A 17,785-nucleotide genomic window follows, 5' to 3' on the forward strand; every position below is an offset into this window, starting at 1 on the left:
CTTATATATTAAACTAGCATGTATTTATTAAATATATTAATATTAACATGTATTTAATAAATAACAAATGAAATATATACCTTTATAGATGCAATAAAATCTAAATAATAAAATCAAATTGAAATGTATTATAATATAATAATATTAAAATATATGAATTTTGCTATAATATAAAAAGAAAGCTATTTTGTCTCCTGACCCATGGTAGAAGGTGAGCATTATATCTTTTTATCCATGAAAGTATCAACTTATAGATAGACAAATTATGGCCATTTTAGAACATACTACTCAGAAGTAGCCAAAACGTAATGAGAGTGTCCTCCTAATGGTCAACATGAATGCTTTAAAAGTTAATTTTGATGTTTTTATGCTATCAAATGTTTTTTTTTATTCACAACTTATTCACACATTAGAAATTTGCCTGTAAGATTCATCAGGAAACTATGTTCACTTTTATTTTTAAGTGCTTAGAACAGCGTCTAACACATAGAAAGAACTGAATTACTGTCAGTTGTTTTTATTTTTGTTATTAACACTGTTTTCCCTACAGAGGAGAAATTCCTGATATGAACAAGATTTTGGATCGAGATGATCTAACAGTTATGAAAAGAGCTATCTTTTCAACTCAGGTAGTAAAACAGTGCCTACCACTTCCCATAATTGTTAAATCAATTTAGATCAATATTTTAATTTATTGGAGTGGGCTAATTTGAGAAATTTTGAAACTCAAGAATTAGAAAGTCATTCTTATGTATTCATCTAAATGACAACTTCGTATTCAGGGTTCTCAGGGTTCTTTTTAAAAATCCCACAGAACTTGTCTTTGTATCCAATTTAAAACATTCATTTGGGACTTACTTCGCAGGGGGTCACCAGGGTCCCAAAGGTGGTTTCCCTGGGACAAGGCTCATCCATCGCACTCTGGGTGCATTGACCCCTGTGATTTCCCCAGATGTGGAAAACTCAACCGTATGATTTCTGGTAGTGGGAAACTATGTTTGCCTTCTCGCCTGGCACACACACACACACACACACACACACACACAAGTTCATTTGGAACCATTAGATCCTATTGAAAGTCTGTGTACATTGTAATGACAACAAAAACTTAAATTTTTCAAAAAACAAAATTTTGAGTTACAATAGAGAAAAGGTGAGTATATCTCAGTCAAGTGCAATTATTGCCAAGTGTTGTGTGGTGTTGTATTGTAACTGTGGTGTTAGGCGTACACCAAAATTTTGGCATTAGTGAAGGCTCAGGCACCAGAGGACAGCCCCACTAGAAAGATCCAAAAGAGTAGCTCATCTTGGATGAAGATTTTAGGCCACTCTTATTCCAAATAAGCCCCAGAAGTGGGCAAGAGATCTTGGTCTTGCATATGGGTTTGCCGTATCTGGAGGAATTATCCTTCAACCTGTTATCCTCCTCTAAAACGTACAAAACTTAGTTATCCTCATTTGTGTCGTCTCAAAAGACTGAAGGCAAAACAGTTGGATGACCTGTCGCCGATGACCTGTTGTTGAAATTAGTCACACATTAATTCTTTCCACACCTGACATTTTCTTCCATCACTTCAGCGACAGTCTTTGCCTCCAGTGACCACTCACAATATGATGGATGACGCCACGGACCCCATCCTCAGCACCATTAGACGCATTGGACTTTTCAACAACCGCACGGACAGAGTCAAGGTAGAGCTCAGTGTTTATGCAGGTCCCTTCAAAATGACATAGAATAAATGTACTAATAATTATCAGAAGCCTCACTTATTTGTTTTAACATCTATCAAAAATATTTTAAATATTTCTATAAAAAATTAATTTTGTCTCGTCTCTTGGGTAATTTAAATAACATGACTATTTTTGTATCATTTCTGAGAACTGAAGAATACTAATGGCTTTGAGTCATAATTCTAGCATTTATTTTCACTGTACAATGTGTCAGTAAACATAAGATTATCTAATTTTTAATGATTTAAATTTCTCCTAAGAATAATTTCATTAGCAAACCTCTGAAATTACATGAATCATCTTTTGTTTCTTTCTGATTAAGTCCAACTTAATGAACTTAATATGAGAAACTTCTAGTTTTAGAGAATGCGGCTAGTGATGTTTTTATGTAATTTTCTATAGTCTAATTCAAATTGACTATTGAGTTTCTACAATGACTAGGCACTGTGCTAGTTGTATATATAAGACCTGGTTTCTGCCACTCTATGATGTTTACTGAGGGCCCATTATACCAGGCATTTGCTGGATGTGGCTGGCAATGGTGAACATGTCAACAAATAATTGCTTTATCATACTCTATTTCATTCACCAGTATTCAAAATCAGGGTGTCACAAGCTTTCACCAATCTTTTCAAAGGTCCTTTTCCCCCCTCTTTCATCATTAGCAGATGACCTAATTGAGAATTCAAGGAGTATAAACTCCTTCTGTGTCCCTCCAGACTGGCCTCAAATCTAGATTTTTAACCTATTCTTGCATCTTTTCCTTGAGGACCTAAGGGTTTTATAGGATCCCATTCCATCTCACATTTTTGGGAAACTTACCCTGTTTACCCTCTCTTGCTGTGTAGGCAATAAAAGACAACTCTTTTCCTTGCTGTCTACATACATATTCTTTGAATTTCTCCACATTAGAAAACAAACAGCTTTTCCTTAACCTTGCCTGCTTTTGATGTTCTTGAATGTTTCTGTCTCTCCCACTCTGCAAAATTTCTTGAAAAAATAGTCTCTTCTTAAATTCAGTTTTAAGGCACATTGACTCACAGAAACCTCAGATCTAAGAGGGGGATTAAAAGATAAGTCAGGGAAAGAAAGAAAGAGCAGAGAATTAGAAGAGGAAAATGTAGAAATCAAGCAGAAGGAATTTTCTTGACGGTAAGAGGAGCTCATAATAGAGCATTAAATGACACAAGCCATTTAAAATGTACACATGCATATATATACGTGTTTTGCCCTGTGCCACAGAATTATGGGTGGTTTGTATTTCCTCATTCGTATTTCTGCATTTCAAAAATTTTCAACACCTAACACACCTCCTATAACAAATAGTCAGGCTACAAAATTTTCCCTGGAAATGCAGGAATGTCTCTGCCAAGGATGTACCTTTCTCTACGTTTTGCAGTGGGATTGGGTCCACAGAGACTCATCACAGAGTGTATTAACAGTAACTTGGCCTCCTTCTCATTTTTATTTATTTATATATTTTTGTCTCTTGGAAAGGAAATAGTGGGGACAAGAAAGCCTCTTATTTTCCTGTAGATTTCTGTCTTTCTCAGAACTTTTTATGTCATACCACACCTGTGGATCTTCCTTTGATGACCTGTCTGTGCCTGGCACATGTTATGTACAATAAATACAGATGGAAGTGGGATGTGGGAGTGCAAGAAAAGGAGAGGTGAGGCTGGATTCCTTTGCTCTTGGGAAGACTGTGACTGGAGGTCCCTTGAAATTTTGAACACAGTATGCTTTTGCTGATCCATTTTTTCCCAAAAAGATAACAGTAAGGCAATTTTCCAGAAATAGACAAGAATCTCATTTCCTGAACATATTAAACACTTCGTAGCCCTGTGTCATTGCTAATGCTCTTCTCTCTTTCTGACATACCCTTATCTCAGCCATTCTAACTACTCCTCTGGGGTCCAACCTAAAAGGCATCTCTTCCTTGCCCTTTTCCTCACTATACACTCATCTACTCCAGACTAAACAATTGTTTCCTTATCTGCATTCCCCAGACACTTCACATCTACTGCCACTGTACGAATGGTCACATTGAATTATATACATAATTTTAAATGTGTCCATTTCTCCCGAGAGAGTGCGAGTTCTCTGAGGCAGTGATAATGTCTCCTATTTTTTTTTCTCAGTTTTCATCCTCTGAGAAGCAGACACTAGGACAGGAGTAGATATGAAAATGCTTATTGGTGGAAATGCCGTGGAGGATGAAGAGGGGAAGCCCTGAGCAGGCAGGGAGGTGCAGTCAGCCTGTGAAGAGGGCAGGAAGGAAGGATATGCGGTAAGAAAAGCCACAGACTACAGCCCGGTTCTAAAACAGGCTCAGCTTTTTTTTTTTTAGAAAGGGAAATCAAAGGTGATTTAAAAAAACCCTAAAACTCATAATGGTAAAAAAAAAATACATGAAAAATATGCACAGGTAGCAGCACTATTTGGTGACTCAAAAAGGGGGGAAAACAGTGGACCAAGACCACTCAACATGGTTTGTCATTAGTGGGGGGAAAAACACAGACAGGCACACATGTGTGCACAAAAACAAACAAACAAAGAAATAAACAACAAGAAAAAATAGTTTCAACAGCTAACACAAAATCAGCATTATTTTACAGTGCTTTTTTTCTTAATATGAAAGATGCCTCTGTGTGCATTGTGGTTTCCTGTTGACTTAATTTTAATATATTAGTGTTACTACATACAACATTTTGCTGTATTTAACAGCCTTTTCTTTCTGTTTTACCTTCATGTGTATCTTTCACCAACCAAAAGTTTCAGGTTGGCAAGCAGATGGCTGCCTTATTCTATGAAAAGTTGGATGCAACAGCCTTAATAGGGATTCACATGAATTCCCACGAATCCCTACTAAATCCCTATGATAGTGACAGAGACTCCCCAAGCAAAGCTTACCCATTAAAAGAATCGCCCACTGGGTAGACATGGGTTGGCACTAGTACCCATTTCTGCCTGGCCTACAGGCCAAGACCGGTTGCTATAGTGGTTCTGGAGTGGATGCAGTTGGGGCTGTCAGTCAAGATCCCAACGTCCAGGATGTCTTAGTGGAAATCTGGGCAGCAAATTCAGGACTGCCACATCTCTAAGGAAGGCAACATACCAGTCCTTAAAGACTGTACTTACGCTGTCTGGCCTTAAATCTCTGCCACTTATTCATTTATAAGTTTAGTTAGCCTGCCTGTCATGCCTCAATCTTCTCATCTGTAAAGTGATAATAAAAAAGGCCCATATTCATAGAACTGTTGTGGGATTGAAAAAGTAATAGATGCTGCATTTGGTACAGTATGGCACACAGCCAATGCATGATAAATGTTAGCTTTTAGTCGTCATTGGCCTGGTAACAGCACAGGATGGGTACTTAATAACTTTTAGAAGAGCGGTATGAACAGGGTTGGGTGAGAGTAGAAGACGGAAGACTTGTTTTCCTGCGAGATGTGATAAAATGTTTTATAAAAGAGACGACATATTAGCTAGATCTACATCAATGAGCAGGAGTGCGTCATGCAAATAACCAGAAGGAGGGCTCGCCAGGCAGGAGAAGCATGAACAGGCACAGATATGCAGTAGCACATGGCTCCCGTAGAGTGGACGGAGGAGGAAGTTAACTCCTATAAATTATTTGCGCAGTTAAACTCATAAATATTTTGAGATATTCATTTATTATTATAAAGCAAACAAACACATGCAAAAGAAGTAAAAGAACAATCCTTTCCTAACAATATACACCCAAAGCTGTAAGTCCTATTTGATTGCCTGTATATTTACAGAACTCTATAGAGTAGTTCTTAACTTTCAGAGTGAATGACGAGTTTTTTATATAAATGGGACCGTTTGATTCAGCAAACATCGCAGATTATTCTGACTCTGAATTTATCTTCTGTCAGCAGTGAGTTATAGTGAGAAAAGCCGAGCCTGCAGATTGCCGTTCTCCATCCCGTGCTGACACTCTGCGGAAGTAACTCACTTCCTGGGACCTTACTTACTTCCCTCCGCGGATAAACACAGTCACACACGTGTTTGTTCATTTGTTTTTCCCACTGATCCAGGGCTTGCCAACGGCCAGGTGCTGTGCTGGGGGCTTTTGTATTCAGGATCTCATCTAATCCTCCCTGTAACCTTGGGCTGACTTCTGATACCCTTTTTTCCACCTTGGGCTTCTTCAATGGGCTGTTTTAGGGCCCAGAGCAGCTGTCTTTTTATTTTAGTTGCTTGATTCATTCTGTTTGGCTGGGAATGAAACAAATGAGCCGTGGTGTTTTCATGTTCCAAAATGGGCTTTGGAGGGTACAAATTTTACTAAGTGTGGAAACGCCAAGTAGGCACAATGCCTTCCAAATCCCCTTTTCTTGATATTTGCCAAAAGAGTGTAATGGGCTGTTGATTTGATGGTTGCCCAGACAGCCATACCTGTGTCGTTTGTCTCTTTTCCTAGGCTGGTACTGTGCACATAATAGAAACTCAAATTGTGCTTTCTAGAGGAAAATATCTTATCAATTTTTACTTTGCCAATGTGTTGCTCTTGTAATTGAATAAATCATTTTTATGGTACTGATTGAGGGCATTTATTATTTTATTTCTTCTTAAGTTTAACTTATCTCCTATTTATGAATCTACTGATATATATAAAACTAATGCCTGTAAAGTCTTAGTTTCCTTATTTCTAAAATTAGGACAATGACAATGTTTATTTTACTCATCTCACCATGTTGCTAAGATTAAATGGGGCACTATATATGAAAATTACTTATAACATATAAAGTATTATATATACCTAATTATTGTTGTTGTTATGTATCCAAATTAAGTAATCTCTTTGGAAGAATATATACTTATTCTGTGAATAAAAAATAAAAGGTGTAGTGTGCTTGTTAAAACAAAGTTTCTTTTTCTTCTTCCTATTCCTCTCCCTCTTTCCCTCTTTCTCTTTTCCTTTCCCCTCCCAAACAGTCCAGTCCTAAAGCCATTAGGTGGGGCAGCACAGGTGAGTGCACTGGAAGGAGGAACGTGCTCCAACAGTGCAGAGAAAGATGTCTGAGCCCAGACAATGAGGAAGGCGCACACAGAGGGAGCAGCCCCACTGTGGAGGCAGCGTGCAGTAGGGAAGCGCCTGTGAACTGGCGGAGTGGCAGTGGAGGAGATGAGTTCACTGGAGAGCAATTATCTTAGTCCACTGGGACTGCTAGCAGAATAAGACAGAATGGGTGGCTCATAAACAAGAGATATTCATTACCCACAATTCTGTAGGCTGGGAAGTCCAAAACCAAGTTGCCAGCATGGTTGAGTTCTGGTGAGGGCCCTCCTCCTGGTTCATAGGTGGCATCTTCTCACTGTGTCCTCATATGGGGCAAGGGGCTAGGGATCTCTCCCCCCATTATAAAGCACTAATATATATAATGCATAATACATAATATATATTAATGTTACGTATAAAATAATGAAATAAAATTTTAAAAATAAGATAAAATAATGAAATTTATATTCATTATATCTTATATCAAGTATATTATTATATTACATATTATATTACTAATTATGTTATTTAATTATATATTACATTAACTATATGCTTATATTACATATTATATTACACTATATGTAATGTAACCATATTATGTAATATAACCATACATAATAACCCCAGTACTTTAAAATCACATTTTATTTATTTTTAATAACTACTTAGATATGAGGGGAGGCTGACGGATAACCTAATAATAGTTCAGTGAGAACTTCAGTAAGTGGAAGAAATAGGAGAATCCATTCATGCAGGGGACCAGCGAAGTAGCTGTTCTAGTGACAACTTTCCAGTCACAGCCACGCGGTCAGGTCTCTGCCTCAGCAGAACGTCACAGGCAGTGCCGCCCCAGAACAGGCTGACATAAGCGGACGAGAGCCGACTGTCAAATTTTTTCAGCTAGTTTTGTACATAGCCACTGGTTAAACTTAAATTATAAATGTAAAAATTCATTACAGTAGAAAGAATAGTAATTGCCAAAACGTGTCGCATCCTAATCAGTTACTACACTTCACCATTACCTGTGCCCTTAGGGGTATTTATGATTAGTAAACCCACATGATGAAAATACTCTGTCACATGTGCTACTGCCCTTCCCATCTCCACGTCAGTGACATCTCATCGGTAGCTTGAAATCGGCATGCTGGAGTATTTATGGAGTGGAACTAGGTGGACACTGCACATCATGTCTTGATTATGTACCGACTGCGGAGCTTTAAGAAAGTGGTAGAGCAATGTTAATAATGCAGATTAAGTTTAAATGGGTGTTGTGTCTGTAGTCATTACATTGTGACACAAAAATATGAGAAAATATTTTTCCATTATCAAAATTATCCAGCTCAGCAAAGCAGTCACTCCTGTCGTTGATAAACCTGTGAAAGTCTACATAATCTCTGCATTCCACTCCTTTTTGCTTCTTAACAAAGGAATCAACCAACATTTATGTTAGAACTATATTTAAACCATAAGTTGGTAATAAGTACAAGACTGTCTCAAAAATCAACAAAAGCATTATGTTACAATTGGCATGGAATTTATAATAACAAGTATTATGCAGTTTAATAGACTGTTTGTTTTAGTTTTAGCTCCACAGCAAAATTGAGCACAAAGTACGGACAGTTCTAATAGATCACCTTCCCCCAAACATGCACTACGTCCCCCACTCTCAGCACCCCCCACCACAGTAGTACGTTTGTCACGATGAACCTACATCAACACGTCATTATCAGCAAAGATCCATAGTTTACATTAGTGTTCACTGCTGGCGTTGTACCTTCTCAGTGTTTTCATAAGTGTGCAATGACATGTATTCACCTGTATAGTATCATACAGAATAATTCCCTGCCCTAAAAATCCTGTGTCCTATTTATTTCCCCCTGCCCCCAAATCCGAGTAACCACTGATCTTTTTCCTGTCTCCATAGTTTTGCCTTTTCTAGGCTCTCATATAGTTGGAAACATACAGTATGTGACCTTTTCAAATTAGCTCCTTTCACTTAGTAATATGCATGTAAGGTTCCTCCTTTTCATGGCTTGATAGCTCACATTCCGTCATCTGGATGTGTCATAGTTTATTTATCCATTCACCTACTTAAGAACATCTTAGTTTCCTCTATCTTTTAACAGTTATGAATAAATTTGATAATAAACATTTGTGTGTTTATCAGATTTTTGCGTATATATTTTTTAAATTGGGAATTGTCTGTTATAATTATATCTTTTATATCAGTAAAATTACTATAAATTTAGGTGCAAATATATATTTATACTTCTGATTTTTGGTTCTTGCACATTTACCAGCACACACTGAGTAAAGGCCACGGTAAGCACTGGCTTTTCCTCTGAGTGAAAGGAGAGGCCAATGTAGGATTTTGAGCAGAGGAGTGGCTGGCATTTTTAAAGGTTCACTCTGGTTGTTGTGTAAAGAACTTAGTGAAGTAGAAACAGCTACCGAACCAAATAAAACCATTATTGCCAATAAAGGTTGGGTCGGAGGATGTAGTTTTAGCATGAGGACAAAGATGGCACACAAACTCCGTATTATCCTATCTAGGCCTGGGAGTCTGAAGGAAAGATGTCCACAGAGTAGATAGTTACATAGAATGCTGGGAGGAGAAAAGATGCTCCACGTTTTCTTCTTTCTTATCTCTTCCCTACACCCCCGACTGAATCTAGAACACAAGGATTCTATAGCATTCTGGCGACCACGTTGTAGGAGATTTTTTGCTTTAATTTCTTCTTTCTTTTTTTCTCATTAGAATTTTCCTTTTTTAGGTGATTTTGCACCCAGAGTTCCTATCCTCCACCAGCCCCTTGCTACCCATGGATTATGAAGAGTTTGTCCGAGGTTGTCATCTTGGAGTATTTCCGTCATACTATGAACCGTGGGGTTATACTCCAGGTATGTGACATGTCTAGATGGTAGAATGTTTTGAACTTTATTTCATACATATGTATGTGATATTCAAACTTGGTATACAATTTACTATTGGGTAGAGAAGCACAAAATCAAAGCTTAAGTGACAGAAGGAATGTGGGAAGTCATTTATGTCAGGTGAAGAGAATGATATATAACTTATGGCAGACTTTCCACCAAAATGACATTTTACAGGACAAACTTAAACTTGATCTGAAATGATAGAGGAATTATATATAGTTTTTTAGGTGTTATAAAACATGAGGAGATGAGCCCTGACCAGTGTGGCTCAGTTGGTTGGGCGCCATCCCACAGAGTGAAACGTTGCCAGTTAGATTCCTGGTCAGGGCACGTGCCTGGCTTGTGGGTTCAGTCCCCAGTAGGGAGCATACAACAGGCAACTAATCAGTGTATCCCTCTCACATTGATGTTTCTCTTCCTCTCTTTCTCCTTTCCTTCCTCTCTCCATAAGAAAATGACTAAATAAATAAAATGTTTTTTTTTTAATGAAACAAAAAAGAGTTTGGGAACTACTCCATAGTGAGTGCGTCATTCTGTTTTAGATTAACCCAAGGAAGTGGCCACTCCTAACCTAACCTATAATTACAGAAATAATGAAACCTCTGGTGCTGTGAGTTGGCATATTAGATAACTCTAATTTTTTAAGAATAATCATTTTTATGTAATACTAACTCTAACTCACTCCAGAACAACACAGTAAAGTTTGTGTTTAGGAAGCCTAATGAATATTTATTTCATTAAATTCACAAAATGAAGATATACTGAGTTTATATGGATACCTGGCATTTTATTACATGTGTGTTAATGAATATTTTTAAAATAAGAATTTGTTAAGTTCCATTGAATTGTAGCCAAAATTCTATCTATCTATTTATCTATCTATCTGTCTATGCATTTTTCTACAGAGGAGTTCCACAGTTTTTATCGGATTCTCAAATGGATCAATAATCCCATTCCACCTTCCTCTCCTCCTCACCCCACCCCCATGCTAAATTAGGAAATCACTGCTCTCTAGAGAAAAACTAAAAGGAAATAATTAATTGCAGAGCATGAGAACAGGTCACAGTTTAAACTGTGTTACTTCATAGGCATGGGGAATCTCTCCCTTTTCTTAACCTAACCCCACTAGCCCACCAAGAATTATTCCACAATCAAGTACGATTTCCGTGTTAAAAACACAAATATCCTTGAAAATGGTAATGTTTTGTAAGACATATTTGATGTTTTCTGAAAAACAGGTTTTGACTAAAAGGTGAGAGAGGACTGAGAGACATGGGGTTCACCAGAGCACCTAAGAAAATGGAAGGGGTTTGTGCGGAGGGAGACTTCTATGGTGGAAGGAGCTGGTCATGGCCAAAACATTTACCTATTCCATTAACTTGCCAAATACTTAGAAACATAAGCCTAGAATGGAGTGAAAAGCAAAACCAGTAGTGAGAGAGGCAGTACAGAGTAGCAGTTCCCAGCAAGAGCTCTGGAGCTAGGCCCCTGGCTTCAAATCCCAGCTCTCCCAGTCCCTTGACCTTGTGAAGTTGGCCAAGCCATTTAACCTATCTGTCTGAAATTTCTTCATCTGTAAGGTGGAAATAATGGAGACCTCACACCACACAGTTGCTGAAAAGATTAAATGAGTTAACACACGTGAAAAGCTGAATACTGAGCCTAGCACAAAGTAAACATTGCTATCACTAGGATAGAGGGGGGCTTTTTTCTCCTCTGAGTGCAGAAGAGGACACTGGAACGGGACTGAAGCCAAACCTTTGTCTGTTTCCCCTGGCAGCCGAGTGCACCGTGATGGGCATCCCCAGTGTGACAACCAACCTCTCCGGCTTTGGCTGTTTCATGCAGGAGCACGTGGCTGATCCTACTGCATATGGTGAGGTTTTTCATCACTAACCCATCCCACAGAGAAGTGACATTTAACCAAACAGAGCCCAAGGTCTTCAGAGAACCTAACTCTAAAGCCATCCTGTTTAAGTTAATGCTTATATCTCTTGTTTAATAAAAAGTAGATTTAATTATGGGGTCTATAGAAAAAATAAAAATACTATTAATGTTATATCCATTGGCCAAAAGAGAAATTAAAGAATGAGTGAAATGAACAAGCAAAACTGAAACAGAAAAAGAAATGCAAAAGGACTGTTAAACTTGGATCAACCTGCCCTTTACCTTTTTTCCTCTGAACTGGTTTGTCCCTCTACTACCTAGCAGTGCAATAACTATGATCTCAGGGGTGATATTACAATAACTATATTGGTCGGCATAATTATTTAAAAGGTCCATGCCAAGTTAGCAAAATTCACTTACGTTGTTTAAGATGGCAGGAGAATTTGCATATCACCATTTCTAGGTCCCTGTTGCCTAGCAGCAAGCGAAGCCCCAATGGGCTGGATCCTCTGCCTACACACTGCCAATTCCTTGGTCCTCATTGTCACTGTTCTCTTTCCTCAGGCTAGAACTGTGATTCTCAGCCATGGATGCACACTGGGAACACTGGGGAGTCTAAAAGGCCCTGACATCCAGGTCACCCCAGAGATTCTGGTTAGTGAGCAGCCCAGGGAGAACCATTGATCCAGAGTAACCCTATACCACCAGATTTGTTTTTAAAGCAAGACCCATTTTGTTAGCTGTATGTTGGTGAGAGTTTATGTAGTGTTAGAAGGGTATCATAGAAGATGCACAGCCTTGGAAGGGAAAAGATAGAGTAGAGGCCATAGGGAGTTAGGGAGTAGACAGCGCACGTGATCTACCAAAGAACCTAAAAAATAGGAGAGGAAATGCTCTAAGGTGAGCCCTACTTTTTACCTGCGCTTTGGCTTTTGTGCCCTTCAGGTATTTACATTGTTGACAGGCGGTTCCGCTCCCCGGATGATTCTTGCAATCAGCTGACTCAGTTTCTCTATGGATTTTGCAAACAGTCACGCCGCCAAAGAATTATCCAGAGGAACCGAACTGAGAGGCTCTCTGATCTTCTGGACTGGAGATACTTAGGCAGAGTAAGCAAATTTGTGGTCAGCACAGAGGACCACTTTAAAAATCCCACTGGATCACAAATACATTGATTCTAGTCATAATTTGTAAAGTCAAGTCATAATCATTAAACTCTCCGTGATTTTTTACGTACTTTTTTTTTTTTACATATTATGAATTTGTGGTCTTAAACCCAGTCTTTCACATTCAGTCTGAGCCCACAACAGCAAGCCCATCGGGATCTAGCACCAATCTTATTCTATGTTATTCTACGGTCATGGCTTAACTTGATGCATTACAAGTATGCAGAAATATTTCATGAAGATGAGGAAAACATCCAGAGGAAAATCCCTACTTTGTTTTTGCTCTAACAGATAATGTGATCTTATCCCTTAGCTACAGTGAGTAACGGGAATAATACTGCTTTTCAAGTGACAAGTGCAAAGGAAAATACCTTCTTCCATGCAGTAGGTTTAGAAGTACCCAATGTTCATATATCACAGCACTGGCTGATTTATATAATAAAAGATGTACTGACTCTGCCTTCACATAATGTATCTGCTTAGATACTGCTCAACTTCCCCACACAAATGATCGATGCTGCCATTTGCAGCATATCTACGCGCCCTAATCCTAATCCTAACGCTCATTGCAATCTTGGATGAACAATTTTATTGTCTTCTCATTATAATGAAAGGAGAATGATAAGGTCTGAGGCAGAGATTTTCAATTCTTTTCATCTCATGGCACACATGAATTACTAAAATTCCGCAGCACACAAAAAAAATACAACTTTTTCCCAATCTACAAAAAAAAAAATAATAAGTATGGCTATTGGGGTATTGGCTGTTGGTATTTTTCTCATTTTACAATTTAAGGGAAAAGAGGTTGGTGCCTGGGACTAAACAGTTAGTTATTGCATGTTCTAAAAGTTCTTGCGGCACACTGGTGGAAAATTGCTGCTCTTTGGCTGATTATTCGGGCCTTATCTCTTTTCCCACACCATACAGCTTCTCTGTAGAATGAAACCAGTGTTTTCAGTGCCCTTAGCACTAATTCAGAATTCAGTCAGGCCAATATGGCTTTTCCATCCAATGTTTTGTAGCATCTCTTTACCTATTCATTGAAAAATAATAATTATGAACTGTCATTTTTTCCTGATTTTCAAACATAGGATGAATAGAATCTGTCACTTTAAAAAAATAAATTTTATAACTAAGAGAAGAATATTTTGTATAATAACTTGGTTGTTGAAGTATATAAATCTTTAACTTGTGAATTCATCTTCTATCATAGTATTATCAGCATGCCAGGCACCTGACATTAAGCAGAGCCTTTCCAGATAAATTCCATATGGAACCCACATCACCACCAACGGTAAATACTTATGTATTGCTTATTTGTTTTGAAAGCTAAATTTATTATTTATGATAACTCCTAACAATACCTTTTAATTTGAAAGTAGCTAAGTACACTACTGTATGTTTTCACAGTGTCGCATCAAAGCAAAGACCAGAGGAACTGACAAATCAGACCAACTCACAGCCCCTGATGCAGAGTTAGCCTCGTGTGTAAGACGAGCAGACAGTCAGCTAACTCATGTCATTGGAGCAGCACCTCCACACTAAAACTCTCTCGGCCTCAGTGCTGGAAACCGCTCCAGTAGACATCCATTCTTTTGAAAGTTGTTCAAAAACAAAGTAGCCTGCTTTAACAGGAAGTTGATTTTCTGCCCGAGGAAGTGTTTAAATGTAGGGTGACTACTTGGCGAGAGTAGTATAGACTGAGTCCAAGGACCACAGGAGGAGGTGGACAAGATGGGCATTTGTGTTCCACTCAGCAGTGCCCATCCGGGAGTCTTCTGAAGTCCAACTACACTATATTAATGGGACAACATAGACTGCTTGCCATCAGATTCGCTTAGAAGGACATAAGATAGGAAACACAGCTAGAAGCAGGGAAGCATCAGACATTTCTCTTCAGTGGGATTGTCCTTACAGCCGTCTACATAGTGATTGAAGAGCTAAACTTCTTTGTCCCCCTAACCATCAGGTGATAGCTTAGGTGCAAGAACCCGTAACAATGAGTATGAGATCCATCTTAGCGTCCAGGACTCACAGGAGCCAGTGTCTTGTATTAATTCCGTGGTCTCCCAGGAATATGCCCAATTACAAGACTCATCAAATTCAGGGATTTTCCCAAGGTACGGATCCTCCAAATTCAGATGTTAATTTCCTAATCAGGGGTCACTTTTACCATAAACAATTTTGCCTGATAATACAATTTATATTCCACCTTCATCGGTGTCCAGGAGAACAGATGTAGAAAGTTAACACAAGGTAAAATTTGCCCATAGAGAAAATGAAAAGGTTTTGTAAATCCCTCAAATTTCACTCCCATGTTCATGATTTTAACAGAGTTAATGGCTCAGCTTTTTTAGAGGTGGACGCTCCAGTTGAAGATAATTAATCTTCATTAATCTACATATTCAACCATTAAATATGAAGTGTCTCCTTTGAGCCAAGTCCTAAGTGCAGGGCTCAGCCTTTTCTTTTCTGTTACTTTCAGGTAGAGTGTCTGAACCTTGAAATGACTCTACAAGTATGACATGATAATAATGGATAACAGTAGTTTAAATACATTGACAAGCCCTGTGACAATTTCATACACATTTCCCCCCATTCAACCATGCGCGTCCCTAGAGGGCAGGGATTGTGTTTCTCATCCGCTTCCTCAGTGCCATTACTGGGCTTGACCTGTGTTTGGTGCTTAGCACGTGTTTATAAAATGAGTTATCTCAGAGAATCTTAAGTAGAAGAGCAACTGGATTAAGTCCTAGTGACCTTTGCTCATTAACTGAAATAAAAATAGCTGGTGGAATCTCAGGGTTAGCTCGGTGGCCCAGTTTCTAGGATGCTTTGTGGTGGTGGCTGTCCATGGTATGCCCAGGCTGGCCACATCCTGCAGTTTCTCCGAGCAAATCTAAAGGATGTTAGCAGTGTAACACAACAGTTGAGATGGAAGGTTCTAGAGTGATCATCACCCTGGTACAAATCTTTGCTCTACCACATATGTGTTATATGACCTTGGGCAAGTCATTTGGCCTCTCTAGCCCTTAATTTTCTTCTGTAAATTGGAAAAAACAAATTTACTGGAGTGTGGTTACAAAGATTAAATAAGACAACATATAGGTAGTACCTGGCACATATCAATGTTTAATAAAATTATTTATTTAATGATTCTCTCTTGAGCTTGTTGATACCAGAATTGAAATGAACCAAAATTAGTAGCCCCTGAAGAGACCATAGAAAATATAGAACTATGTTTTTTATAACAAAATGTACATGCAAAATGTTTACATATTGGTAATTAAGAAGTTGTTATAATGTTTCTGCCTTATTTTGTCTTTGGCAGACAGAGGGATTTAAATATCCCAGGCCTTCCTCAGTACCACCTTCTCCTTCGGGGTCTCAGTCATCCAGTCCTCAGAGCAGTGATGTGGAAGATGAAGATGAAGATGAGAGATATGATGAGGAAGAGGAGGCAGAAAGGGATCGGTTAAATATTAAGTCACCATTTTCTCTGGGTCACGTTCCTTATAGGAAGAAGAAGCTACACGGTGAATATAAGAACTGAATTCCACACTTGTTGAACAGAGCTAATTTAGTGAGAGCATAGTAAGAATGATTATTTAAAGAAGTGAAAATGCCACAAATTTCATTTTCTGCTTCTAAGAATCACAATGGGATTTATTCTGTGCCTCAGAAGTAGAAATTAAGTCAGTAACAATTTTATAACTTAAAATCCAAGTTATTTTCTTCAATTCCTTTTCCCCCAGTAAATTTAGGCATGAGGAAGAGTGTTAATTAAAGGAGGAAGACTGGAAGGGTTTTTTAAATGGTTAATTTAAGCAATAACAATTTTTGTTTACTAGTGTTTTTCAAATTATCATTACCATAATCCTTTGTTTAGTATTTATACAGCTTCTACGTCTACCAAACAAATCTCCGATTTCCCCCTAAAAAGATCCTGTTCTTAGCCTTGAAGGTTGAATATCTATCTATTTTAAGAAACTCAATCTTTAATGATTATTTTCACTTTTCACATGATTCAGAAACATGAATTCACATCTAGCTTTGCAGGCAACCAAAATACATAATAAAACAGCTATCCTAAATCCAGATCTTGATGCATATTCATGCATATTTACAAGGTCCCTTCTTAAATTAATTTCTGCTGTGGCATCTGACCATTATATATTTTCATTGTTTAAAAGGAAAACCTACTTGAAGACTTGGTCAGTTAGCCACAGATGATAAATTGTTAAATCCAAATTAATAAATATATCAATACTTGAAGATTTAACTTTCATTGATAATGTCTTGTTTAAAATTCTCTTAGACACTTAAGTAAGATAATACATAAAGCACCTGCTACATAAAGCACCTGCTACGCAATAGTGCCTTGTAAAGGACAAAATTTTAAAAATGTATTTTAAAAAACAGCAAAAAGAAAATTTAGAGTCAACTTTATAGTAAGGACAGTCTCTCTAACACATTCATCATATGCTTGGAGACACTGTTGAATGACTGTATTTAATCATGTTTTAAATGTAATTAAATCTAAGTTGCCAAAAAAAATAACAAATTTACACTCACTCTTGGATTGTCTTTTTCACAACTGAAAATTATTACTGAGTAGCATTTAGATCACACCGAACACCTTCATTGGCATATCAGCTGGTCTAGGTCAGTAGAGGCTCTAAAAGTGTTCTGGCCTTCTCAGCGCTGTGCTGTTGATGGCACAAGGGAAGAACAACAACGATGGTGCGTCAGGTGGTTCAAGGCCAGCTCAAAACTGTAACCAGGTTTCCTGCTGCCCCACTGTTAGGAAAAAGTAGGAGAATGGTGGGCACAAACATCAGGTCAAAATGGCAGATGGCTGCAAGCTCACCTCATGGAGAGGTTCGGGAAGAAGGGAAATAAATGACCTAAAGCCCAAGCCTTGAATCATGCCTCATGGATGCCAATGGACCCAGTGTCTGCAGAGCAGTTTGGAAAGGTCTGTGCCAAAGATCAGAGACAGTATGAGATGGATTTGTGCTACAGTGGTCGG

At 38.2% G+C, this 17,785-nt stretch overlaps 1 protein-coding gene and 1 non-coding gene across 2 annotated transcripts in view; both read left to right on the plus strand.

Moving 5' to 3' along the window:
* GYS2 (glycogen synthase 2) overlaps nucleotides 1-17,778 on the plus strand; it is a 40,197-nt gene extending 22,419 nt beyond the window's left edge. The window contains exons 10-16 of the mRNA XM_024575559.3: nucleotides 551-629; nucleotides 1,579-1,692; nucleotides 9,538-9,664; nucleotides 11,481-11,576; nucleotides 12,533-12,696; nucleotides 13,967-14,047; nucleotides 16,085-17,778. Coding sequence (XP_024431327.1) covers nucleotides 551-629; nucleotides 1,579-1,692; nucleotides 9,538-9,664; nucleotides 11,481-11,576; nucleotides 12,533-12,696; nucleotides 13,967-14,047; nucleotides 16,085-16,306 — 883 coding nt within the window. The 3' untranslated portion in view covers nucleotides 16,307-17,778. The remainder of the gene's footprint in view (nucleotides 1-550; nucleotides 630-1,578; nucleotides 1,693-9,537; nucleotides 9,665-11,480; nucleotides 11,577-12,532; nucleotides 12,697-13,966; nucleotides 14,048-16,084) is intronic.
* On the plus strand, nucleotides 851-1,013 carry LOC112318709 (U1 spliceosomal RNA). The gene has a single exon (XR_002976237.2). It is a non-coding gene; the product is annotated as a U1 spliceosomal RNA (small nuclear RNA).
* Nucleotides 17,779-17,785: the final 7 nt, after the last annotated feature.

This window comes from Desmodus rotundus, chromosome 3, assembly GCF_022682495.2.
Source record: "Desmodus rotundus isolate HL8 chromosome 3, HLdesRot8A.1, whole genome shotgun sequence".
Taxonomy (NCBI): domain Eukaryota; kingdom Metazoa; phylum Chordata; class Mammalia; order Chiroptera; family Phyllostomidae; genus Desmodus; species Desmodus rotundus.